The sequence below is a fragment of the Canis lupus genome, chromosome 24 (assembly GCF_011100685.1).
Source record: "Canis lupus familiaris isolate Mischka breed German Shepherd chromosome 24, alternate assembly UU_Cfam_GSD_1.0, whole genome shotgun sequence".
Classification (NCBI taxonomy): Eukaryota; Metazoa; Chordata; class Mammalia; order Carnivora; family Canidae; genus Canis; species Canis lupus.
This window is the reverse complement of record NC_049245.1, coordinates 24,725,035-24,752,622: the sequence shown is the minus strand read 5'-3', so window position 1 is coordinate 24,752,622 and position 27,588 is coordinate 24,725,035. Positions and strand designations below refer to the sequence as shown.

The window sequence follows — 27,588 nt, the reverse complement described above, 5'->3', positions numbered from 1 at the left end:
CTGCCTCAGTCAGAGCAGCTTCGCTCTAATTGATGTTTTATATGTGATCTCTCACAAAATTTGTGTTAAATACAGAATTCCTTTCCAATGTGCAGAAAAAAGTTGGTGGGTAGCATTTTCTAAATTTTAAGTTTTTCTCCAAATACATAAAATATATTTATAAAACACTTATAAAAGTTATAGAAATATTTAAACATAGTCCCAGTCTAAAAGTTCTAGAGTTTGAGTGAAACATCCCTTTAAAAAATATTTGGTACTAATTACTTTGCTTGTCTACTTCTTGTATAAGCTACTGTTTGTCTATCTGGGAAGTTGGTATAGGTGGTATCTGATTTAGTTAGTTATAGACTTAGTGATTTAAGTTTACAATAACTGTATTGAATGGTTCTCCATAACAGAGCATCACTACTGAATGCTCTGCCCCATGAGCACCTGGGTAAGGATTATTCACCCATTCTATAGGTAAGGAAACTGAGGCTCAGAGAGGTCAAGTGATAGAAGCTAAGGTTTGAAGCCAGTTTCTCTCTTAATTCATTTTGTGTCTTCAGGAGAACTTAAGAGTCTATCCAGTTTCATGTGTGTATATATATATATATATATTTTTAATTGGAGTTCGATTTGCCAACATATAGTATAACACCCACTGCTCATCCTGTCAAGTGCCCCCCTTGGTGCCGTCACCCAGTCTCCGCAACCCCCCGCCCACCTCCCCTTTCACTATCCCTTGTTCATTTCCCAGAGTTAGGAATCTCTCATGGTCTGTCACCCTGTCTGATATTTCCCACTCATTTTCTCTCCTTTCCCCTTTATTCCCTTTCACTATTTTTTATATTCCCTGAATGAATGAAACCATATAATGTTTGTCCTTCTCCAATTGACTTATGTCACTCAGCATAATACCCTCCAGTTCTATCCACGTTGAGGAAAATGGTGGGTATTTGTGGTTTCTAATGGCTGAGTAATATTCCATTGTATATTAGTCTATCCAGTTTCTAATTCAGATTTTTCTTATGTTTCTTTCTCTTGTCAGATTTCTGAAAAAACTCCAGTTCTGGTCTCTATAGCTCATCAGCAGAAGAGCCTTTCATCTTCAGCTTTCAGAATTTCTGTCTTAGATCCTACCCCTGAGTCAAGGGCATCTACCTGAGATGGAATCAGAGCCTTAAGATGTGCCAAGCAGAGCCCACCTGAGCCTGCTCTATGCCTGGCCTTTGCCTCAGCCCCACTCTGAACCCTGATGTCTGAAACTGCTGTGTGGGACTCTATCATCCCTGTCCTTGGTCGCTGGTCTGACTTGGAGACTGATCCTCCTCCACCCTTGGTTTCCCCAGACAGTTCAGGAGTTACACTGTTATAATTCAGTTCCCAGTTCTTTATATTCCTTAGGAAACAATGGGAACTCAGCTGGGAAGTTCAGGTGAAGTCCATCAGGCTAAGTGGAGAAGGGATCCAGGTCAAAGGAAGTGAGGTTTGGCAAACAGTCATCGGGAGAGTAAGTTCAGTCCCGTTTTTTTTTTTTTTTTTTTTTTTTTTTAATCACAGCTGAAAGTTGCTGAACAATCCCTACCCCACTTTCTAAAAACTGTAGGAAACAAGACACAACTAATAAGCCCCCAAAGGACCAAATAAACCTAAGTTGGAGACACAGCATCCTCTGGAAACCACAAGGGTACAAAGTCCTGGGCTCTCAGCCCCTGGTCCTGATGCCCACATACCTGGCTCTCACCCTGATCTCAGACCCACTGACAGTGTGAGCCTCTGAAACTCAGGCAGGGACAAAATTGAGTGTGGGTGGGGCCAAAGCCAGAGAGGAGAAGAGGGAGTCTAAGCACCTGTAGGTGATGTGTTTTTGCCTCCACTTCTGTCCAGTCAGGGCATAGCGCTTGTTCCTCCGCCTACGGCTTAAGTGGGGGTGATCAGGGACACCACATCGGGGCTTCTTCATCCACCTGGGCAGAGAGAGGACACACACACACATATACTGTGGTCACTGAACACTCTAGGAAGGCATTGCAGAGTTCCCAGTCCCAAGCTAAATGGTAGTGTGCAGCTGCATCCTGGATTCTGGGGCCCTGGCTCCGATGGGTTCCCCCATAGGAGCACAATCAGCTGATTACTCAATTCATTCACTTACAACTGACTATGAAAGCACAGGGCTTTCAAAGCACATATTCAAGCCTGGGGTTTGGAGACTTGCACTTGATAGTTACAGTCCCACCATTCATCATAGGAACCCAGGCAAAGGAATCCTTGTGAACCTCAGTTTCCCCATCTACAACATGAGAATTCTAGCTCTCACTGTTAGGTTGTAGTGAGCCTTAAGGGAAGGAGTATATGTGCAAATACCCTGTAAATGGGATTAGATCACCTGAGTCCCTGGTTTAAAAGTTTCCAATGATTTCCCCGAAACCTTAGAATATTTTATTGCGAGCTCCTCACATTGGCCCCCAGCAATCCACATGATCAAGCCCCTGTCTCTGGGTGGACATCTATATTCCCCCTCCCCCCATACAGTCAGCCCCAGAGATCCTGCTGTGCCTTGCACACGCTAAGATTATTCCCACTTCAGGATCTTTGTTCTCTTTGCTTGCAGTGCTCTTCTTCACATGGTCTGTTCCCTTACTTCTTTAAAGTCTCGCTCTGATGTTACCCCTTCAGAGAGGACTTCCCACCCTACCTGAAATAGCTTCTCCCTCCCATCCTATCACTATCTGTTTATCCTGCTTAATGTTTCCTCTTAGCATTGATCATTGCCTGAAATAGTATCACATATTAGCTTTTTTGCTTATTCTTTGTCTCTTTTAAGAGATTCTAAGTTCCATGAAGCTAGGAACCTTGCCTGTACAAGTGCCTCATGCAGATGTTCAATAATGATTTGCTGAATGAATGAGTGAATGAATCAGAACTTCTCAACAGTAGAATGGCATAGCTCATAAGACAGCAAATTCCCTTTCACTAGAGTTGTTCAGAAAGTGACTAAACAACTGTAGGACTTGGAATGGAATTCTCTGCAGTGCTCAGTACTCTGTGTTGTGATTTTAAATCTATTTCGTCTATTGCCTCTAACAAATGGCAAATTCTTTGAGGACTCGGATGGCATCCTATTCATCTTTGCGTCCCCAGAAGCTAGCCCAATGCCTGGAACTAAGTAAATCCTGATAACTGTTTGTTGTCAGGTTAAGTTCACATGAGGGAACGGTAAGCCTGGGACATTACTGGGGATATATAATGGGGTCCAGGCCATCCTTGCATTTTATGTTGGGCTGGCCTAATGACCAACTCACTAAACTACTGCTGGAGATTACTGCAAGGGGAAACAGTCTGTCTCTATGCAATTGTTGAAAGCAGTTGCCATTGGCAATATAGACAAAAGGAGACAAACTATTTTAACCAAATATTAAAAGCCCCTTGAGGGACTTAACCAGGTCTTACTCATCTTTGCAGGTATCATATTGCCTCAAGTGCCTCTACTCAGAAATCAATACTAAAAAACATAATAATAACAATATCATGTATGGTATAAACATTTCTAATTTTTAGTGTTTGGGGTTCTTTTAAAGAAATTTTTTGATCCTCAAAGCAACTCTGTGAGGTGACCAGAAATGATTTATCCTAGTTTTTGCAGGTGAGGGCAAAGATATACAGATAAATGGAGTAACTTGAGGATTATAGCAATGAGGCAGGACTGGGACTTAGTTGAATGAATAAAATAGTAATTAATGCAACTTAAACAAAACAAGCAAACAGAAGCTGGGGCTTTTCTTTTCTCATGCTTAGCCCAAGTTTGGGCTCAAGGATTTGTTGAATGAAGGAATGTGTGGCATTTCCCAAGGTAGGCACTCAAAATGTAGTACTTTAAATAGTTGCTCTGGCTTTCTTTCCTTGGCAGTCCTTGGGAAGAACTAGGAGCCACCCCTGCTACAGCAGCTAGGCCTGGAAGGGCCCCCAGGGAGGAAACAGGCCCAGAGCAAGACAGTGACTGCCCAAGGTCACAGAGCTGGAACAGAAACGAGTCTCTAAATTCTACCCCCAAACAGCCTCTCCACTCAGGTCTGGGTTTAAGTGTGAGTGACTTTTCCCTTCTCGTGCCTCTGAGACAGCATTCCCTGCCTTCCTACAAAAAAGTGGGAGCAGAACTGCAAGTGGGAAATGCCATTCTCCTCCCTCAGATCATTCCCTCTGCCTCCTCCTCTCTCCGTCCACCTGCTACTCTCTGAACCCTGTCCAACAGGCCTGGGGCTTTCTGGAACAGAGTAAAACCCAAGGCCAGGTGGTGCCTCAGCAGAGACACCAGTGCTCCTGCCCCAGGATGCACTGCCATGAGGCCTGCACAAAGCCCTCAAAATAACCTCTGTTTTGAATATGGCTGGGATCTTTGCAACCAGCTCACTCCTGAGACCACAGAGCCATGGCATCCACTGTCCTCATGCCATCAGAGCAGCAGTCGAACATACTGTCTCAGAAGTTCACAATCTCGCAATCAGAGAATCTAAGGAATAGAAAATGTTCATATACAATTATAAAATCCTAAAACCTCAGACTCAAGTCAATTTTAACAGCTTAGAATAATGGGATCTAGAATTTGAGAGTCGTAATCCAGCACTCCCCTTCATAACTGAACAAGCTAAGGCCCAGAGGGATAAGTCTCTCAAGGAGTGACTCACCCACAGGGTGAATCTGTCCTGAATCCACAATCCCCTACTACCTCCCAGCACCCCACCTTGGGGCCCTGCTCCCTGCTTTCACCTGGGCTCAGGACCCCAGCCCTCACTGCCTCCTTGGGACCCTTCCCCAGCTTACTTCCATGCCTTCCAGGCAATGGCAATGGCTTTCCTTGTGTAGCTTTAATGACTTTTATGGCTACTTCTCAAACAAAAGTAAAGATGCTTAATTCTCTCCCATCTTCAAACAAGTAAAAATCTATCCACTTCTAGCTACCCTCTATTCCTCCTTCACTGTTAAGCTTCTAGAAAGTTTTGCCTCCACTTGCCATCTCTACTCTTCATCTCCCCTCCTCCCCACTGCAGTCTGACATTGTCTCCACTGTTTCAGAGAGCCTACAATGGTCCCCTCACTGCCAAACTTGGCCGACATTTTTCGGTCTCCTAACTGATCACTCTGCAGCAGCTGGCCCATTGACCATCCCCAACTTCTGTACCATGACACAGAGCCCCTGGTTTCCTCCACCACTCTGGCTGCTTATTTTTAGCCTGCATCCTGGGTTCCATTCCCAGAGCTCATCTCTTCCTCCTCTTTGTACTCTCACCAAGGAAACTTGACAGCCTCAAGGCCTGGCTTCTTTGTTCACCTCCTGAGCATCTCCCTGAAAATTAGTGTTTCCTTCTGAGTTCTCGACTTCTGCAACCAGATGGTTGTATCTTTCACAACGTGGTGAGCCTCTGGAGAGCAGAAATCATAGGATCAAGTCCAATGCCTGGCACAAGTAGATATTTGGCAATATTTGATAAATGGAAAAAGTAGAATGAGTTGCCAACTCATTATCATTCAGGAGCTCTTTGTATCAAGTGAGATGTGTACATCTCAGAGAAAGCCAGAGGGGTGACTTGAAGAGCCAAACGCTATTAGAGTCAGAGGAGATTTAAGACCATCTCTAACTAAACCCTCTCATTGTGCTGACAAGGAAACTGAGGTCCAGAAGGATTAAGAGACTTATTCAAGGTCACACAGCAAATTTAGGGCCGAGTAACCTCCGCAGCTCACCCAGGAAAAGGAGCTTTGGGGTATTCCCTCCCAGGATGATACTGCTGGAGTGAAAGATAGGAGGGCAGGATGGGCATGGTATATCCACGGGGCTGTGACAAATATAAACCCAAATGTAAGTCTGGAAAATTCAAAGGCACAATGCCCTATGCAGTTCTTACTCGATTGTTGTCTGATCCAATACACCGGTGACTGGGATCCCATAAAACTGCTGCATAGTGGAGACTGCTGACTGTAAGGCCTTCCCTGAGTGCAGCGCGGATGCCCGTGAGTCATAGGGAAGCAGATAGCCATATGACTTTAACCAGTTCTGAAAGACACATGAAAGAGAAGGACGCATTATACTGGGGAAGGCTCTGTTCTACCTGGGCAGAGATTTGCCCTTGAAACTAGGGATCATTTTACTGAGGGGACCTATGGACTCATGCTCTGATTGCTTCCTCCTGCATTCCCTCCTGCACACACTGGTAAATTAATCTCCAGAAAACCCGGCTCTCGTTGGCTTTCTCCCTCGCTGTAAAGCTTTCATCGGATCTCTACTGGCTACAGAATAGAGATTAAATTTGCATTCAAGTCTTTCCAGTACCCTGCCTCTTTACTCATTTATTTATTTTTTTTCTCTTGACTCATTTATGCAGTGGTTTCCACTGATATGGGACTAGACATGTAAGAACACAAGAATGCTTCTTTCTCTGAAGCAGAGTGGCCTGTTAAAAATATGTCATCCAGAAACCATTGTGTCTAAAGTCAGTCTGTTGAAGAATCATATTGTAGAATACTTACTGGCATGAGATTATATACAATCTTTATTGCTAACCCCTTCAAAAGAGCAAAGCATCATAAATAAGTATAAACAAAACAATGCATTATTTAATTTAAATGTAAATACATAAATGTATACATAGAAAAAAGCAGAGAAGGGCATACATAAAAAATAAAAAAAAATAATAGCATGGTTATGTAAGAGAATTTCTTGTTTTTAGGAAATATCCACTGAAGTTTTTTGGCTTATATAATGGTGCACGTCTGCCACTTTTTCTTAAACAGATTCAGAAAAGAAAGAGAGAGAGGAGGGAGGGAGAGGAAACAAATGTAGTAAAATGTTAAGAATTGGGGAATCCAGGTGAAGGGTATTCAGGAATTCTTTGTCTTATCCTGGAAACTTTTATGAAAGTCTGAAATGATATCCAAAAAAAATTTTTTTTAATAAAAAAAGAATTCACCATGAACATCCTCTGTTACAGTATCATGGGAGAGCATTTTTGTTTTCTAAGTTTTATGCATGGAGTCATTTCAAAAGGGGAGGGACACTTTAAAAGTGCAAGAGCATCTGAAAGTAGCTTGAATGAAGAAGCTCAAACAGACAATGACTCTAAAGGATAGCAGAGTAGAGATAATTATTCCCACTGACGTGTGGGGGATGGAAGAAACCAGAGCACCGGGAAATATCTGTGACATCAGTTGGAAAATGAGGCAAGCATCCATGGATCTCCTGAACCCATAAGCACTTACAGGAGCACCCCTATGCTGGTCTCTGAGCCAGATAGAAGCTACAGTCCATCCTCAGAGGATTATCCTAAACACCAAGTGATTTAATGAGGGAGAAAGAATTTAGGAAACAGTATTATTCCCTTTGTAATTTTTGCTTCTTGTTTCTATATGAAGTCTTCTTGTGGATGTGCCTGTTATTACAAGTCAAAGCAAACAGTTTGGGGGAGGAAGCAGACCAGAAACTATAAATAAGTTATTATTTATTTCATCTAAGGTGACTATAACATTTTTACTGCCTTGTGATAAAATGCACCTGACCAATTAAAAACGAAACAGAATAAAGTCTTAACAGCAACAGCAGCACGACAACCTTACCTCTTTCATACTGATACCTAGAATGGGTTTTTCACTACAAATTATGGGACAGGATATCAATACTTCTTGTACTTTTCCAAACATTGAATCTCTTTGATGCTTTTGTATATTTTTCTCTGGCCCTGGCATACTGCTTAGTTAGGGGAAAATCTTTCATCATTTTAAGGTTCAGCTCATAAATTACTATCTCCGGAAGACTTCCCTCACTCCCCAAACTAAGTTATTTTCTTCCTCTTTTGTGCTTCTCAAATTCTCTATTATAGATAGTACAGATCTTACAATATTGGGCTCTAATCATTACCTGATGTGTCAGACTCTGAGTGCCTTGAGGGAAGGGTCTGTGTTCTACTCATTTCTTTATATCCAGTGCCCAGAAGTGCCTGACACACAGTGCCACTCATCATGTCTGCTCAACAAACATTATTGTGCACTTACTACATGCCAGGCACCGTGCAAGGCTCTGGGGATACAAAGATGCATAGGGAACTCACAGACCAAGAAGTAAACCCACCATGAAAACACAGCCCTCAAAGTCAGGTGTGTACAGGGTTCTATGGGAGAACAAAAGAGAGATATCTTCTCCCCATGGGGGTGGGGATGAGGAGAGAAGGGAACTCAGGGGAGACTTCCAGGTGGAGAGGGATGGGAGCAGTATTGAGGGACACTGCATGTGCAGTTGTGGGAGGGGAGTACGGCACATTCTGAGAAGTGTTTCAAATGACAATTGGGGGAGAGGAGTATAGTGATGGGGGGGAGGCTGGAAGTAGGGAGTGGAAGGAGAGGATATGTAATTATTTATTCACAAAGTAGGCAAATTACACAGAATCACTTGTGACTTGACTATGGCCTAGGATCAGCCAAAAAGCTCAAGTAAATCACCTAGAAATGGATATGACAGGGCAGCTAAGTTACTCATTGTTCATCCAGGCGCTCCAGCTTCTACTCCCGGGTTAAATTATGTCATCAAAGCATTACACCCATGCACCATATCCTCTCAGCCAGAATGGCACATTATGTTCCCTTTTTTAATGAAGAATTATTGGGTTGAATAAACAGGGCATATAGTGGGAAAGAAGCACCCAGTCCTGAGACCGAATCTTGACTTCACTGCAGCTGGATGATACCGGCTAAACTGAATTGCACTTTCCTTGTCTGTAAAATGTAAACAATGATTCCTCCTCCACAGGATTGTTGTTAAAATAAAATGAACAAATGCACTTGACCTATAATCACTCAAAGGTGTTTGCTATTGCTTGGGATGGGGTCCTTGTTATGTTTTGTAAACTCAAGGTGGAAAACTTGGTCTTTGACTCCTTTGCCTTGAATTCTAGTCATCCCAACCTCCCACATTCTCCCTGGACCAAGGGCCAGTCTTGATGGGTCCCATGGTGGGCAGTAGGTGTTATGGTCAAGTCTGCTTGCCACTAGTAGGCCTGTGGCCACGACCATCTCTCACACCACACAGGGAACACTACTGTCAGAGAACTGACAGCTGGCTTGACTTGTGTACTCTTCACTCTTCACTCAACTTTCTTAGGCCCAAACACAATTGCTTTCTGTCAAGTTTTAGCTTGAGAAAAATGTTTTCCCTATAGGAGATTTGGTATGTTTTCTGGATTCAGAAAGTGGACATTGGGTGAGCCAGTGATTTTCCCTCTTGGCCTTTTCCCCAAGAATCCATCAGCCAATTGTATGGCTTCAATGTGGATTGCAGTGATACTGGGAAGTAACACTTTTTTCATCTTTCCTACCACCAAGTTATGTCTCATCCTTAAAAGTCTTACTTAAAAACTTTGTTTCAACCTATAAGCTATCTCAGACCCTTCCAGAAAGGGGGGTGGTACAAATCTAAACTAAATCGACTTCCTCCTTATCTGTGGAGTCTATCCTCTAGAAACCCAATGAAGATGAATTAAGGCATTTGGGAAATGGCTGAGGATCTTTGGACAGATCCCACTGACAAACCAGGCAGCCAACTGAGGAATTTTTTGAGCACCCACTTCTGAACTACCATAGGAATTCAGAACCTTCTCCCCTCTTGCCCTCATTACTGTTTATGGTAAAAGATAAGAAACAGGGAACTCTGAGTATAAACCTACTCCAGCCTTTGAACACTTTGGGGAATTGAAAGTAGATCCTCCTCAGTGAAGGGCAACCTGGTTTACCCAGCTCCTTTTCTGGGATACACAAGCAAGGAGGCACTCAGGGCCGAATAGGATGTGCTATGAAGGTCACAGAGTCCAGCTCAGCAGCATCAGGAGTTAGGCTCTAAGGATTCAGGTCCTAGGCAGATGTCTGGGTCAGGACTAAACACTAAAATGGATCAGCCTTCTCTAGGCTCTGCTTCCCTCCCAGGTTCACTAGAAACAGTCCTCAGAGCTCAGGGGTAGACCTCTAAGAAGGGAAATGGGATGGGGAGGGGCTGGTCAAAGGTCCAGGCCAGGGAATAGGGCATTGAGATTGGATCTGTACATGCGTGCATGAGAGGCTGAGAAGCTAGGGACCAGATAATTCCAACTTCTGCTGCTTAAGCCAGTCTCTGCCACTCACTTGCTTCTGCCACTGTGTGACCCAGGCAGTCCATCTGACTTCTCTGGGCAGAAGCCCCTGGTATTGGTACAAGTCTTATATACTCCAGCCATACCAATTCCAAAATATTCCTTGCCCTTGCATACTTGCAGGCTGTTTCTGCTGCCTACAAAGCCCATTCTCTGTATGTGTGTTAGCAAATTCATCCTTCAAGGTCTAGCTGAAATGTTGCCTCCTTTGGTAAATCTTCCTGAACTCTCCCTAAAGAACTAGTGGGTATCCTCCTTACTCCTGCAGTGCTTTCTTCTCTACCACTCTGAACACAGCTACCACAGTGTATCCTACCTGTTGCATGATATGTTCTCCCCACTAGATTGAGTTCTTGAGAAGCAGACTGTTATGTTTATTTTTGTATCTGCTGCAACACTTAGAACAGTGCCTGGCACAACAAATCATCACTGGATGAACGAATGAATGAATGAATGAACAAACAAACGAACAAACAGTTGGTCCAGGAGGCATTGCCTGGGTACCAAGGAAGGGATTTCATCTTGGGAAGGCTTCCTGAGTAATACATATAAAAAAACAACAAGCACAGTTCTTGGTATCTGTTAGAGGTTGAAAAAAACATTTGCTGAAATTCAGTCTATTGTGGTTTGAACTTCTTTGTTTGATGAGGCAATAGGCTCCATTGTCCCATCTGAAAAAAAAGATAAAATTCACTAAAGGAAAAAAGCCTCATTCAGTTTTAAACACAATGACCTACCTTCCGTCTTTTTACACCTGGATCCATTAACCTATCACCAGCCATGTCATAAGTCTGACCTTTATAGCTCAGTTAACCAACTCTAAGATGTCTGTCACCCTTTAAGTGCTGAAAAAGGTGTAAACCCAGAGAAGAGTGAGAAAAATCTCAGAGTGTGAGCAGGGACCAAAATAGCTGGGCTGAACCAAAGATTTAGAGATGGCAGACAATACGTGTGATTGATTTGCTGGCCAGAAGGCGGGATTTCAGTTCCTGAGAAGCCAATGCTGAGATATTCGGTAGTGGCAGGCAAAGGAGAGAGCAGAAAATAACAAGGAGAAAAAACATAGCCCGAAGAGGAAAGAGAGCGGCAGACAGCAGAGGCGGTGGTGACATTAGAAGTGGCATTGGGGGCAGCAAGAAGCAGATCAGCTGGCGGTGCTGCTGTTCACTCTTGGGAAACAGAGAAAGTGGTGGAAGAGGAGAGAAAGATGGATCTGTTAAACCAGCATGGCCTCCGGGGGCTATTCAGGAGCATTGCACCTGTATAGGTGTGATGCCAATTCAGACTGCACAGATCTGGAGAAGGAGCAGGAGAATGATTAGGATCAGATGTTTGGTCAGGATCACAGCAGGCTGGAAGGTATTATCAGAAAGGCCAGAGAGGAAGTCCACAAAGAAGGACCAGGCAAGAAGCGTTAAATTTGGAAACATGAGCAAGAATGAGGAAGAAAGAATAAAAGACCCTGATCAAAGAATCTGGGTAGCTGAGGTCATAATCTAAGATGATGACTGAGTAACAGGAACAAGGCATGACCTCAACACTCATAGGAGGTCCAAGTCCCATCCTAGAGGCTGTATATGCAGAAGGACAGTGACAAACAGGAGTGTGACTAAGGGAGAGTGGCTGGGAGAATGAAGGAACCACTCATGTGAACCCTGTCCTAGGAGGGAAAAATGAGGGATGTTAAGACTGGAAAAGGAGGAACGGCAGGGGACATGCCAGTCTTCGTAAAGCCAACTGACTACGGATGAAGGAGATTTATTCTGGTTGACACATTGGGCAAACCAGCACAGGAGATTATAGGACATAGATCTTGACTCATGATAGGAAACAACTTTTAAACAAAAGTGTTATAATTATAGCAGCAATGATTATAGCAGCTATTACCATTGCTGCTATAATTAGAATGCCAACTATATACCTGTATTAGAATGCCAACTATATACCTAGCATTGCACTGGCACTCTAGAATGTAATGACCCCACAAGATAGGAATTCCCCCCAATTTGCAGATGAGGAAACAAGTTCAGAGAAGTAATCATTCAGAGTCACAAAGCTAATAAGTTGCAGGATTCAAACCCAGATGTGTTTGAAACCAGGCATTCCATATTGTCGGACAACTTAGACAGGCACCTCTTTCCCCTCCCAGGACATCCTACAACTCACAGTCCTAAAGAGTGATGTCTTATCTCACATCGTAGTGAGCTCCATACCCTTCTGCCATGACCCAGGTGCCAGAGCACCACCACGTACCCAGTTATCCAACCAGAAGCCTCATATGACCCATGACTCTACCCTCTCCTTCACAGCCCACATCCATCTTTTACCAAAGAACTATTGGTTCTACTTCCTAAACATCAGATGGGCTCCGTTCATTCGTTCATTCATTCATTCATTCATTCAAATATTCAAGGACCTACTACTATATACACAGTGCCTGGTACACAGTGCTTGTGTGTTGGCTCTGGGATAGAACAGCAAACAAAAACATTCTTGTTAATTTCTAGTTACAGTCTAGTGGAAGAGCCATGGGGCAATAAGTGCTATGAAAAATAAAAGCGGTTGAGGAGCTAAGAGGGATGAGACAACCATTTTATAAAGGATGGTCAGGGAAGGTGGCCCCATGAATAGAAAGTGTCATTACCCACAAGTCTTCAAGGGCTTTCCATCAAGAGCTTTCCAGGGAGAGGGAACCAGAGGTATAGTGAAAGGGTACAATGTTTCACAAGATTAATAAGTTCTAGAGATCTACTACTATACAGCGTAGTGCCTATAGGTAATGATATACTTTAAAATTTTGCTAAGAGGGCAGATCTTAAGTGTTCTTAGCACAAAATAATAATAACAAATAATGAGGACAGGAGGAAATCTCTGGAGGGGATGGATTTGTTTATGGCATAGATTGTGGTGATGGTTTCATGGGTGTTTATCTTCAAACTTGTTAAGCTGCCTACATTAAATATGTACAGCTTTTTGGGTGTCAATTATACCTCAGTAAAGTGATTTTTAAGAAACAAGAGCCTTAGTGACTTGGTCCCTGACTACTCCTGCCACCTTTTTTACCATTCCCCACCTGGCACTCTGTGTTCCAGTGTGTTCCAATCTTCCAGATACTTCCATACATTGTTCTATCTGAATCACACTCCTCTCCCTGGGGAGGCCTTCTTTGACCCCTTACTTATCACAGTTCTTATCATGCAATGTTGTTATCACATGCTGTTAACTGGTCTCCTTTTATTGACTACACAGTGCCAGAGAGCAGGGCCCATAGTCTGTCTTCCCTACAGTACCCCTACACCTAGCACAAGGCCTGGCTTGGATACATATTTATTGAATGAAAATGAGTAGAAGTGTTCAGGGAGAGGGGAAACACTACTATAAAAAGATTTCCATATAGAGCTGCCTTGACTATTCTCTAAGGGTCCGTTCAATGCTATATTTTGTTTTAGGGAAAGCACAAGGCATCAGTCAGTAGTCTTCCAGGTTGAGGATCAGAGTGAGCTGGTTTCCTCATCTGGGCAGGTAGACAGAAATGGCCTTGACTGCTGAGCAGTGAGGAGTAAGGCAGCTCGAGAGGACATGTAGGATCATGGTTAAGAATGTATGCTTACGGGACAAACTCTACTCGGTTCAAATCCTAATTCTTTCATTTTCTTGTTATATGACCTTAGGCAAATTATTCAACCTCCCTTCTGCTTACTTTTTCCATCTGCATCATGTCATTAGCATGTGCCTCATGGAGTGGTTCTGGAGATAAAATAACAATATATGGTATTAAGTCCTCCGTAAAAGATAGCAATAATAATTACTATTGTCTTCCTAGTAGATGACAAGCAACTCTAAACACCTCACTGTATGTAGCCCCATCACCAAGGCTGTGTCCCTCAGTGTACAGTTCTTGAGTGTCATGGGCTGTCAGCATTGCAGGATTCAGGGAGCTTGTTAAAAGTGCATATTCCTAAAAAAAAATAGTGAAAGGGAATAAAGGGGAAAGGAGAAAAAATGAGTGGGAAATATCAGAAAGGGAGACAGAACATGAAAGACTCCTAACTCTGGGAAACGAACTGGGGGTGGTGGAAGGGGAGGTGGGCGGGGGGTGGGGGTGACTGGGTTACGGGCATTGAGGTGGGCACTTGATGGGATGAGCATTGGGTGTTATTCTATATGTTGGCAAATTGAACACCAATAAAAAATAAATTTATAAAAATAAAAAAAATAAAAGTGCATATTCCCAGCTCTGAACGTAGACCCTACAAAACCAGTGTGAGGCTGGAAACTGGGAATCTGCATTTTTAAAACATGAACACCTAAGGTGACTCAGTTGCCTGCTAAAGTGTAGAACCACTGCAGTAAGGACCCATCATTGTCAGGAGTGATGACCTTGTGCCAGGAAGGAATGGGCATGCTGTGTGCACTATCACCTCTAATGTACCAAGGCAGGAAGCATGTCACCCATTTATAAAAGCCTTCTATTAAAATTAGCTCAATAGCCAGGACCTGCTCTCTGTGACTTGGCTCTGCCATCATCTCTGGGTTCTTCACCTGACATCTCCAGGCTAATCCTAACTTCAGGGTTCATCAGCACCCCAACATTGCGATTCCATTGTGTTGTTGTATATTCACATCAAGAGTGGTCTAAGATCATCCTTCCCCATCCATTGCTGTTAGTTCAGTCCTCACATCTGGGTTTTTGCCTTGGTTTCCCTGTCTACCAGACAGGGTAGATCCCAAGCTGAGATTCCTAGGACCCTAATCTGTTTCTCAAGGTCTCAGATTCCTTGCCTGGTTCTCAGTCTTCTCCAGAGAGTGAGAATCTAGTACCCGTACACCTGGGAGTTGGGTAGAATCCTATCTGAAAAGATAGGTCACTTGGGGCCAAGATATCACTACATGCCAAGTATTACCTAACTTTGCTCTTTCCAGCTGAGCGTCCTTGAACAAATGACCTCACTTCTTTAAGGTTCATTTTCTTCATTTGTTAAACAGAGGATGATAAGAGAAGGCTTGTAAGGAGGATCCAGTGAGATGATGCACTGTGGTAGGTAAAATAATGGCCCTCCAGAGATGGCTACATCCTCATCCCTGGACCCCATGACTATGTAACCTCACATGGCAAAGGAGTCTTTACAGATGTGATGAAGGTAAGGATCTTCAGGTGGGGACAGTATCCTAGATTATCCAAGTGGGCTCGATGTAATCACAAGCTTCCTTGTAAGAGGGAGGCTAGAGGGTCGTGGTCAGAGAAGGAGAGGTGCCAACAGAAGCAAGAGTCAGAGTGGCATCGTTCTGGAAGGGGCCGCCAGCCGAGGAATATGGGCAGCCTCAAAAAGCTGAGAAAGGCCAGGTACAAGTTCCCTCTTGAGCCTCCAGAAGGAAGCCAGCCCTCCAGAGACCTTGCTTTTAGTTCTGGTAAGTCCTGTTTCAGACTTCTCACCTCCAGAAGATGAGAAATCTCTGTTACAAGCCACCAAGTTTGTGGGAATTTGTTTCAGCAGCAATAGGAAATGAAAACACGAATGCGAAGCATTTAGCAAATTCTGGCTGGTAGCAGGCATTCTCACAATATTGTTGTCTGTCTTCTGGCTCCCATACTCTCTGGCCAGAGATGGACCACCATCCTTGGCACTGCTGCTAGCCCAGTCATGGAGTGGTGATGCCTCAGAGATCAGCCCCTACCATCAAGTCAATCCCCCAGCTCCTATCTCACCAGAGCCCTGTTTCCTTTCCACCATACAGCTGAGGTCCTAGCCTGGCCTCTGAGCCGACCTCGATTACAACTAATTTTTTAAAATTTCAAACTTGAAGGTTTAACCATTCAGGTATCTAGAAAATGCACTGGTCAACATACTTTGAAACCATCTGATTTAATACACTTGTTTTGCAGAAGAGCAAGATAAAACACAAAGGGAGAAATGACTTTTATCCAAAAACCACAGAGCAAGTTGATGGAGGAAATGCAGCTAGCATCCCTGTCTCCTAGGGAGGGTTCTCTCTGTCATGCTACACCCTCCACGCTGGCTCTGATTTGCCTCCAAGCACTGTCTGTTTTTTGGTTTTGTTGTTGTTGTTGTTTTTGCACTTACAGCCAGTCTAAAAAGGGCGCTCAGGATCGCCCACAATGCCCAGCTTAGCTTCTTGACAAACACCTTAATGGTGCAGCGTTACCTCTTGGCTGCCACCAGCTCTTGAGTGGGTGGTAAGTGCACTAGCGGGAACTCCCTGGCGCTCTGCTCCATGTCCTTGGCCCATTCCCAGGAGGCCACCACAAGCCAGACAATCACCATACCCAAGGAGATGGCACATTTGGGGTTTTGGGTCAGCACTGGGTTGTCCAAGTTTTCCAATTTTGAGGAGGCCTCCTCCCAACACCAGGAGAGGGACCCTGCTCTTATTCACTCTCTGAGGAAGGAGGAGGCCTCACCTTCCTCACCCGTTCCAGGGCCTTCCTGCCAATCTGCCAGAGTTTTCTGTCCCCTGGGGTTTGACATACTGATGAGTTGAGAAAAGGGAAGAGGGAAAAGAAAGATCATGGTCAGGCCTCAGTTTTTCAACTGTAGCAGGCAGATGCTGAAGTAGATAACCCCTAAATAATTATATAGAGTATAAAATATATAGTAATTTCAATTTGATTGGATTGAGCATGGAGACTGTCTCTGGTTCCTTGCTGTCAGTTTTAAATCTAGGCTCCTTAGCACAGAACTCAACAAGCTTCACAGTCTGACCCAACAACAACAGTATGTACCTTTCTAGCCTTATCTTCTGTCATGCATGCCCTACCCTTTTAGTGCCCACCGCAAAGACTCCCCCTGTAGCTGCTGATGATCTTCTTGTGTCGACTACACACATTCTGTGCCTCTTTCTGTCCTTCTCCATAGAATGCCTTTCCCACATGGCCTCTCCAAGATGAACTATTAAATATCCTTCAAAATGCAACTTGATTGCCACTTCATCTGGGAGGACTATCCAGGGCATGTGAGGTCTTCCTCTGGGCTCCCAGTGGCACTCTAGGCACCCCTCACTCACACTGTCTTTCACATTACATTGTAAATACTGTTTTACCTGCCTGGGGGCCCCACTAACTCTGTGACTTACAGCCTGGTGAGGGAGACAGACCCTGAAAGACTCAGTGTTTCACTGAGTGGAATGAAGGAGAAAGAGAAGACATTGTGGATGCATTTGACAGGAGATCCAGGCTGTGATGTCAGGGACAGCCTCCCTGGGGATGTCACACCTCAGTGGAGAACATGTGTTTGAGCAGAAGAGAACTAGGTGAAGGTGGAAGAACGAGCACCCCAGAAGAAAGAATGTCTTATTGAATTCCTGAGATGGGAAGGAGCCTGCCCATTAGAAAAAGAGGAAGAAGGCCAAGGTGGCCAGACTTGAGTCAGAAGGTGCCATATGTAGAAAGAAGCTAGCAAAATGGGAAGGATTCGGTCATGTAGGCCCTCACAGGCCTTTTTAGGCAGCTTGGTGGGTGCCAGATATAAGGGGGTTCATAATACCGTTCATTCTACTTTCATGGGTGTTTGAGATTTCCCATAATAAGAATCAAAAGGAGGAAATGGTAGTAGAGGAGTAATAGTAGCTAGTCTTCATCCTAAAAGCCATTTTAAGCGAGGTGAGTGTGAGAGTAGCATGATCAGATTTAAAAAAAAATTTTTTTTTATTATTAAATACTTCCAGCACTCAGAAAGGCATAAAAATAATAAAACATATCTTAGATAATCGTCAACCAGCTTTGTTAAATCTTAGCTCTGGCCACATTTGCTTCGGAGATAACTGACCCCTGGGTGGATTTATTTTTAAAAGGTCACTCTGGCTGCCATTTGAGGAAGGATTAGAGGCAGGCAAGAGAGGCTGAGCAGGTGGGAAATTTCTGAAGTCTAGATGGGATAAAATAGAAGTTCAGACTACGAAGGAGGACGTGGAGGTAGAGAGAAGTGGATGCACAGAAGATCTGTGCAGGAAGAGGGACCGCTGGGGCTTGGTCATTGATTCTGTTGAGGCAGGTGAGATGAGGAAGGGCTGGCAGATGACCCCTATCTCTCTGGCCCAGAGCTTTTGGGGCACAGAGAACAGTGTGCCCATGAGTGTGTATGGTACAGAATTGAGTTTTTAAATTATTATGGCTAACAAAGATTATTAATCACAGTGCCTGTTTTTCTCTATCTACTTTGTTATAACAGCCCATATGATCTTTGAGAAAATGTTGCCTTTTATATATATGGCTTTGCCGTTTTGTATATGTCATTAAAGCGTAGTTCAAAGTTGCCTTTCAAAATGAATGCATGGAATAATGATGAAGGAAAACTAGCAAAGGATGTGGATAGAATCAATCCTGAGGTCCAGAGAAACCAAAAGCTTTGTTCCAAAATCTCTCAGTTGGGGAGGGAGCTGGAGCTGGGGTTTGCAACTTCTATACATACAGACACTATTCCCTAAGACAGGTACGCAGATCTAAGGTATGCTCGGAAAAAGCTAAAGGCATGTGGTCAGAGCCAGCACCCAGCTGGCTCAGGAATGGGCCTCAGTCCCTCCACCTCTCTACCGGGCTCCGAGCAGGTCACTTTTCTGCTCAGAAACCTTTAATGACTCCCCTCAGCCTCTGGACAAAAGCCAGTTTCACAATCTGCTCTCAGCCTCCCTGTCCAGCCTCTTCTCATACACTCTTACTGGAAATAGCAAGTAACGCGATGCCTCGGGCACATCAAGTTATCTGCTGTTTCCTGAACATGCCATGCACTTTTGTGCAGCTTTGGTTCGTGGTTTTCCTTCTGTCTGGACTGTTCCCTCACCATTGTCTGTCCTTCTCTTCCCTCAACGGTTCATCTTTAATACCAGCCTTCTTCCTACAACATTCTCTGAGAGCTTCATCTCCTCCCCACATGGTGCTCCCCAGCCCTCATTTACGCCTCTAGCATGCATTCATTTGTTCTTCAAAAAAAGGCACTGACTTTTGTGTATGAAGCATGATTGAGAGAAGCTGGTGGGGGCACAGACAATAAAATCAATTTTAAAATATTTAGAATGTGCCAAGGGCTGTTCCAGATACTGAGGAGATACTGGCTGCAGTCTATTAAGAACCAGTTCCTTTCATTTTGAGTTCAAACTATACCATATGATAAGGCTAGGCATGTCCGAAGATCAGTCTCTTTAGTACAGTTATAATTAGTTTTCTTTGCCCGGAAACTACCCCTTTCAAAGACAAGTGGGACAACCCTGAAAGTGGGAAAGATTGGCAACAAAGGTATTGCAGTAATCTATAACAAGCATGCAGACTAAGGACAGAAAATCCAGCTTCTAGTCCTAGCCTCTTTATTAGCTACATGTGGGTCCCTGGGCAAGATGTGGATAGGTCACATAATTTCACTGAGTCTCTATTTGCTCATGTATAAAATGAGGACAATATTTTCCCTATCTTACTCGTGGTGTTACCAGGATCAAGTGGGGCCACACATATGACAGCATCTGCAAAGTGCAAAGCACCTTTCAGATTCAGTTATGAGACTGTTAAAGTAATAGGAAAAACCACAATAATAATAAGAGAAATGAATTTAAAAAGCAGCAGATGAGATTCAGGTTAGGTAAAAGGGAGAACTTCCTAAAAGTGAGAATTTTGGTTTTTTTTCCAGACAAGAATGAACCTATCCTGGGAGGCCATGATCATATTGAAAGAAATGTTTGGTGTAGGAATCTGTTAGTGTTTCTTAATGGACCTGCTCCACTGCTAGACACATCGGGGCTCTAACTTGTCTTGACTATAGGTACAAACCAAAGAATGCTCTCCATCTACAGCAGATCCCTCAAAACTGGTCTAGAGGGTAGGAGTCCATGATGCCTTCCATCCAGGCGTCACACTACAATACTTGTGTGACCCATGCTGATCAGCTTGTCTCTTTCTCCCTGTACTGACCTTCCTCAGAATCGCATTGGAAAAAAGGAGGACCAAAACGCTATTTGTGAGATATTCTACTCAGCTAATAATAAGAGAAAGGGATGCTTTAAATAAACCAAACACAGAAAGCCAATTAGAGAATCAGTGGGGTCCCCTAATGTGCAAAATACAAAAGAAAGACTCAGAATGCAAAGGAGAAAACAGACTGAATGAGGTGGGGATTTTTTTTTTCATTTTGTCTTTTGGTAATGTTAGATCAGAGATGTAAAATCAAAAGCCAAAGATAGTGAAAATGCTTTCAACTAAGAAGTCAGGAGACCAGAGAAAAGTTTCAAGTTCTGAATCATCTACTCTTAGATTTAGAGTCCTTGGGTAACTCATGGTAATTCAAGAAATGTCTATTAAGTACTAGTATGTGCTTATTTGGTGACCTCTAAGATCATGGCCACCCCTTGGTTCCTCCTTTTAGTATGTCACTACCACTAGATGACAACCTACTGAGCAGGTTTTCAAGGGTGAAATTGTGGGATCACTGCCACCTCTATTTCCCTTTTTTTTTTGGCCACCTCTATTTCCAATGAAGGAAGGACAGGTGGGCAATGAGTCCTATCCCTAAGAAGCTTTTTAGAAGGGACCTTAAGACCCACCTGTCCATAAGCATCTATTTCAGATTCATGTAACTTTTTGGCACAAGGGATAAAGAGTAGAATCACCAGATGCTCATTGAATAATTGACGATGAGCATTGGAGATTGTGTTATATGTAAAAACATAAGATGTTTTTAGGCCCTGCCTAAGAACTGCAACTTTTCCTCCCAAATAATGTTTACGTATTAAAAAAAAAAAATTAAATGGCAAACTGGCTGGGTCTGCTTCAAAGTGTTGCCCTAAAGAGAGAGGAATAAATAACTAGAGAAGTCAGGGAGTTTCCTAAAGAAGTGGGATTGGGATGAAACTGTAAGGAAAGGTCACAGATGGATGTGTGGAGGTACAGGTACAAATGGCATGTGGATGTGCAGAGAACCATGGGTAATTTGTCTTAGGATAAAGGAGAGACAAACTTGTCTGGAGTAAGAATGTGTACCTATGAGCAGTGGGAAAGGCAGCCTTCTAGAGAGGAGGTTGTTTGGGTTCAGACTCCAGAGGACTTAAAAAAAAACAGCAAGAGGAGTTAAACATTATCTGCTGGCTGAAAAGCAACCATATTTCTGTAAGGTTTCAATCATGTGAGCCATTAGTATTCAATGAAGGGATAATTAGGTGCAAATTGTTGAGAGAAGCAGTGGATATATTCTTCTATCTTTTAGAAATTTTTGGACAATATATTAGACATTGAAAATGGAGTCATCATGGAATTAAGGGTGTTTTTTTTTTTTTTAAATCAGGTCACTTGGAGATAGGAAACAATAGAAATAAAAGGTCACTTCTCTGAATGAAAGGAAATTAAGAGTTCAGGGGGCCCCAGGAGACCATGCTGGGACTTGTCTGATTTAAATTTTTTATAAGTGATCCAGAAGTAGAGCAAAGTGAAAATTTCAAAACTGCAGATCATCTTAAACCTTTTCAGGTAGAGAAATGCTCTGCCAAAGGAGAGAGAATCGAAGGAAGATACTGAGTGGGATGCAAAATGGTAGATAAACATCAATGTGAGGAAACGTAAGGTAATGCACTCTGATAAAAATAATCCACGTACAGGGTGTTGGGTTCCAGGCTATCAGTTTTGACACAGGAAAGGGATCGGAGAGCTACTGCAGATTGTTTCCTAAAGGCAGTGTCCTAACGTGTCCGGGTCAGGAAGGCTGACAAAGATATAGACAGAAGCGGGAATGGACCTCAAAACCAAAGAAGAAATCATCCTTCCTTTGTGCAAGACTACAGAGTCCCACATCTGGGACAGTGGTCAGGTTTACATCTATTGAAAACGAGGGCCCAAGGATATCTAAAAAAAGGCAACTACAATGACCCAGAGGATGAATGTGGCTTTTCTATGGGTGGCTGGTCATAGGGGGTAAGCTCAAGCATGAAAAGACAAAGGCTAAGAGAGGTGGAATAATCAAAGCCTGTAAAGCTGATAAGGATAAGGTGTGGGTATACATAACCTTTCCTCCACATCCTGACATACTTAAGCAAATAGCCTCCTCTTAATGCTTGAAATATCACAGGAATAAAAGGGTTTCAGAGTTAAGATCAACTAGCCCTATCTCTACATCAGAGATGATAGAATTCAAGCCTAGAGAGGGCAAGGAAATGGCCGCAGGTCAAGAAGCCACCAGAGGGCAAGGTCAGATTAAAGCCCAGGCCTCCTAAAGTCCAGGCCAGGGTCTTCCTACCTCACCCGTTGCACTCAGGAAGACTAAGGGAATCTGGCATTTTATAGGGTATAAACTTATGAAACACATTACTTTGAGATATAATAAAGCTGAAAACACAAACAGGCGAGAGAAAGTTTCCACTAAAAGTCAACCAGCAATAAGATCTTTGAAAGACAACTACCAACTGGGGCAAAAGAGACTTTTTTACACCCCCTAATTTTTTGGGATCATGTACCCGTTTGACAATCTGAAGAAATATAGGTATTCTTTCCTAGAAATATACATATGCATGCATAAACACAATCTTGCACAAAATTTCCAGCCCCCTGAGTCCCATGCCCAATTAAGAATCCCTGTTCTGGCATATTCTTCTGAACAGACTGCCTGCTTCAACAAATGCACTCCATCTCTCAGGATAACTGAGGCAATCACTAATTTTCCTCAGCAAAGAACTCTGTCCTAACTTACTACTTATCATGTATTAGAATGGCAGACCTCCAGGTTGGAAGAGACCAGAAAAATGATCTAGTCCTACTGCCCCCCAAGCCCCTCCTCTGTGATATAGAATAGCGTCATGGTTAAATATGTGGTGACTAGAGTAAGCCTGTCTAGGCCAGAATTCCAACTCCATGGCTCCATAGCTGTGTGACCTTGGGCAAGTTACTGAAGTTCTCTGAGTGCGTACCCTCACCTGTAAAGGGGGATCATAGAGTAGTCATGAGGATGAAATGAAATTATTAACATAAATCATAGCACCAGACCTGGCTCATAGTGAGTGCTCTGTAAATGCTAGCTGGCATTGTTGTTGTTATTATGCGTGTAACCGTGCAGGTTTTATGCATGTATCCATCCAAGCCCCTCCCGGAGGTTTTGCTTGCACATGTCAGTGATGAGCAGCTCACCGCCTCCTAAGCTGGTTGAGCAGCTCTGATTGTTACAAACTTCTAATATTCAGCTGACATTTGTCTTCTTGCAACCCCTACCCCCACCCCTGTTGACCCTAATTCTGCCCTGTGGGGCCACTCGGAGCGAGTCTATCCTCCCTCCACGTGACAGCCCTTCAGATACGAAGACAGTGATCGCAGCGATCGAGTCCTTCCCCCGCCCTCCCGTCCCCCACCCCCCATCCTCTCTTCTCCAGCTTGAACATCCTTGGTTTCTTCTCCCAGCCCACAACATACTGGCTGCGCTTACTATTTACTCCGAGGCGTCGTACGGTTTCCCTCACACATAGTCATGCAGGCCACACACCCCACCGCCACACAACAATCCCGACCCTCCTGCTCCGCCCCCGCCCGCCGCCCCTGTCCGTGGTGCTGAAGCAGCTCCCGGCCCCGCGGCCCTTCCCGGCCCCTGCGGCGGGCAACCCCCGGCCCGGCCCCCGGCGCCGACCCCGCGCGCCACCCCCGCGCCCCCGGCTGCAGGCGCGGCCCGGCCCGGCCCAGGCCCGGCCCCGGCGCCGCCCCCCGCCCTGCCCGGAGGCCCCGCGCCCGCGCCCCGGCCCGGCGCGCCAGCCCCACCTGCCCGGCGAAGGGCGCCTCCGCCTCGGCCGCCCGCGCCGCCGCCGCCGCCGCCGCCGCCGCCCGCGCGGCGCCCGGGAGGCAGCAGAGCGCGGGCAGCAGCAGCAGCAGCCGCCCGGGGACCCGCCAGCGGCTCCAGCGCGGGGCACGGCCCGGCGGCGGCGGCCCCGGCGCGGCGCGGCCGCCCCGGCTCCTCGGCATCCCCGCGGCGGGGCCCGGCCGCCCGGCTGCGATGGCGGCGGCGGCGGCGGCGGCGGCGGCTCCGGCTCCGGCCGGGTCCTCCCGCTGCAGCCGCTGCGGAGCCGCCGAGTCACGGCGCCGCGGACACGCGCCCGGCCCGCCTGTCTTCGCCGCCGCCGCCGCCTCGGCCGCCAGCGCGCCCCCGCCTCCGCGCGCCCCGCCCCGGCGGGGGGCGGCCAGGGGCACCGGGGCAGCGCCCGGGCCGGACCGCGGGGGCGGCGGCTCCAGGCCAGCCCTGGGGCACCGGCCGGGGAGCGGCGCGGGGGAGGGGTCTCAGCGGCCAGAAGCACAGCTCGGGAGGGAGGGTCCGAAGGGGTGGGGACGGAGCAGGGGTCTAAAGGCAGCCCTGAGGGAGGGGGAAGGGGCTAAAAAGCAGTCCCGGAGCCAGAACTACGCGATGGCTCCGAGGGAGATATACTGGGTTGGGGGTCCCAGGCCAAAAGACTAGCCCTGGAGGAGGGGGGCCCTGGAGGAGGGGGTCTGGGAGACAGCCCTGGGGGAGGGGACTGAGGAGACGCCCTGGGTAACCGAGGCGGGGGAGGGCGGTGGCCCCGGAGGAGAGAGTCTGGGAGGGTGGTCTTGAAAGGAGGGCAGGGGTGGGGGCGGGGATTAAGGAATAGATTTGAGGGGTGTTTGGGGGGAGCAGCCCGGGGAGACATTAGGTGAAATTAAGGTGAAGCTCAATCTCTCACCGCCCCCCTCAGTTGGAGAGAGATCAACTAGTTGGGAAGATCATCTTTCATCCAAAACAACCCATATGTATTGAACACTTTCTATATATACGTAGGGCTCTGGGCTACTTGGGACTTAAAAAAAAAAAAAGGCTGATTTCCTGAACTGTAGAGGTTTATAGCTTGGTGAGAAAACATAAGTGCAAAGAAACACAAGGGCAGCAAACACCAAGTGTCTAAAAGGATACAAGCAGGTGCTCCAGGGGTCAGGAGACATGTGATGGGGGACAGGGAAGTCAGGACAGGTGTTACCAATGGGGTGGAGGGACTCTAGCCGGGCCTTGAGGAAAGGCTGGATTTAAATAAGTAAAAGGGAATGGTGAGGGCCTGTCAGGTAGGAGGATGACCCTGTTCGGGATGTGTCTGGGGCAGTAGATAATTTCCCTGGAGCACAGGGATCCTATAGGAAAGTGCTAGGGAAGTCAAGGAAGTAGAAGACTATGAATTCTAGGATAATGAATTTGGGAAGAAAAATGGGGCTGGCGGTGGTTGAAGGCTTTTTAAAACAGGATGGTGGGGATCCCTCTGTGGCTCAGTGGTTTAGCACCTGCCTTCCACCCAGGGTGTGATCCTGGAGTCTCCGGATTGAGCCCTACATCAGGATCCCTGCATGGAGCGTGCTTCTCCCTCTGCCTGTGTCTCTGCCTCTCTCTGTGTGTTTTTCATGCATAAATAAATTAACATCTTTAAAATAAAAAAATTAATTAACATCTTTCAAAGAAAGAAAGAAAGAAAGAAAGAAAGAAAGAAAGAAAGAAAGAAAGAAAGAAAGAAAGAAAAAGAAAGATGGTGTGTGGAAAATGGTGCTTTGTGGTTACCTGGTCATTTGGAGACGTGGAAAGGGAAGAAGCTTTAGAATCAGACCTATGTTCAAATATTGGCTCTGTTCCATTTTTACAAAGTGATGCTGATATTACTCCATAAGGTTGTTCTAAAGATGATGTGCTTGGTATTTAATAAATGTCCCTAAATATTAGTGCCCTTTTCAGTGTACAGAATAATGACCAGAGGAAGCAGAGAAATGAGTTGGGGATGACTACAATAGTTTAGATATAAAGAAATAATGATGACAGTAATAATTAACATTTATTAAATGCCTAGTATATACCAAACATTGGGCTAAGCCCTTTACTGTGTTATAGCTCACTTAATCCTCATAAACAAACCCTATGAAACAAATACTATTATTACCTCCAATCTAGAATAAGGAGGTAGAGGCTCTGAATAAGTGCCAAATTTGCATAATTCATAAGTGGGAGAGCGGAAAGCAATCTGACCTCAGAATACATTTTTTCTAGGATAGAATGGGGGAAGAGATTTAAGAGATACTGGACCAAAAAGGAGGAAAGGAGTTTGGAGTGATGACAAGTCCAGGAAGACGGTAGTGTCTTCACAGAAATGGAGGTATCATAAGGAGAAAGATGGCAAAGAGTTTTAGGCTTGCTGAGACTGAGGCAACCATAAGATCCCTGAGATGGGTATAGGAATGAGTTCAGATGAGAGTGGAGAATGGATATTTTAGAAACCTCAAAGTCAATATGATAGTTGAAACTGAAAGATTGGAGAAAAAAAAGCAAAAGGCTGCAGACCCTGTGTTGAGACATATATATTCAGTCTAAAGAGTGCTCAAGACTGAGCAACTGGGGTTGTGGAGTATAAGGGAACAGGGAGGAGCATTTCAAGGAGATGAAGAGGGTTTGGCAGTATCAGGGAAATCACAGAGATTGAAGACTGCATACACACCATTGACTTTCCTGCTCGCAGTCTAGCAGGGAGATAGGGACATAACTAGGCATGTGATTTCATGCTAAATTATGACAGAGATGGGAAGGAAGTGTTATGGAAACATTAAAGAAAGAGCAACAAATTACTCAACGTTGGAATCTTTGGGAGAGGGTACATTTCAGGAGGAAATACTACATTCATACTGGATATCAAGGATGGTAGACATGGGTGGCAGTAGGTAATTAATGATAAAGAAGGAAGAGATTGGTATAAGCAAATGGATGCTTATAGAATGTAATCCTGGGATCCCTGGGTGGCGCAGCGGTTTGGTGCCTGCCTTTGGCCCAGGGCGCGATCCTGGAGACCCGGGATCGAATCCCACGTCGGGCTCCCGGTGCATGGAGCCTGCTTCTCCCTCTGCCTGTGTCTCTGTCTCTCTCTCTCTGTGTGTGTGACTATCATTCATAAAAAAAAAAAAAAAAAAAAGAATGTAATCCTAAGATAGCTTAAGATAGGTCTCTAGTAGAAAAGGTCTAGAGACCATTGTGAAACCAGACCAAGAGGAGGTTTAGAGGCTTCAGAGTAACACTGTAAGATGGACTACTTGGGCACTGACTGCTCTTTTTCCTTTGCTCATGGAAAAGGCACAGGACTTAGAGTCAAATACCAGGATTCAGTATTGGCTGTCAGCAGTTTGTAGTGCACCTTTGGGCAAGTCATTTAATCTCTTTAAGCCTCAGTTTCCTCATTTGTAAAGTAAAACTAGTGACCCTTCCCTCTCCGCTTTATTAGGAGGACTCCACAAATGGTTGGGATTCACTTTGTAAACTATATAGTTAACTGAGCAGATGTTAGGAGAAACTTAGATCTTGATCATTTTGTCAGGATGCATTATACCAGTACCAGAGCTTGCCATAGGGAAACTAGGTTCCTTCTCTCTTCACCTCCCATCTTATTTCTTTATTCAACACATATTTATTAAGTATCTTTTGGGTGCTAGCTGAGCTGGGGATATAAAGAT

General features: G+C 45.0%; 1 protein-coding gene across 1 annotated transcript in view; it reads right to left on the bottom strand.

Moving 5' to 3' along the window:
- The window catches only part of MMP24 (matrix metallopeptidase 24), a 42,676-nt gene extending 18,604 nt beyond the window's left edge, over positions 1-24,072 (bottom strand). Inside the window, exons 1-3 of the mRNA XM_038572098.1 lie at positions 23,872-24,072; positions 5,883-6,031; positions 1,833-1,949 (exon numbers count right to left, since the gene is read on the bottom strand). Of these exons, the coding sequence (XP_038428026.1) occupies positions 1,833-1,949; positions 5,883-6,031; positions 23,872-24,072 (467 nt within the window). The remainder of the gene's footprint in view (positions 1-1,832; positions 1,950-5,882; positions 6,032-23,871) is intronic.
- Between the last annotated feature and the right edge of the window lie 3,516 nt (positions 24,073-27,588).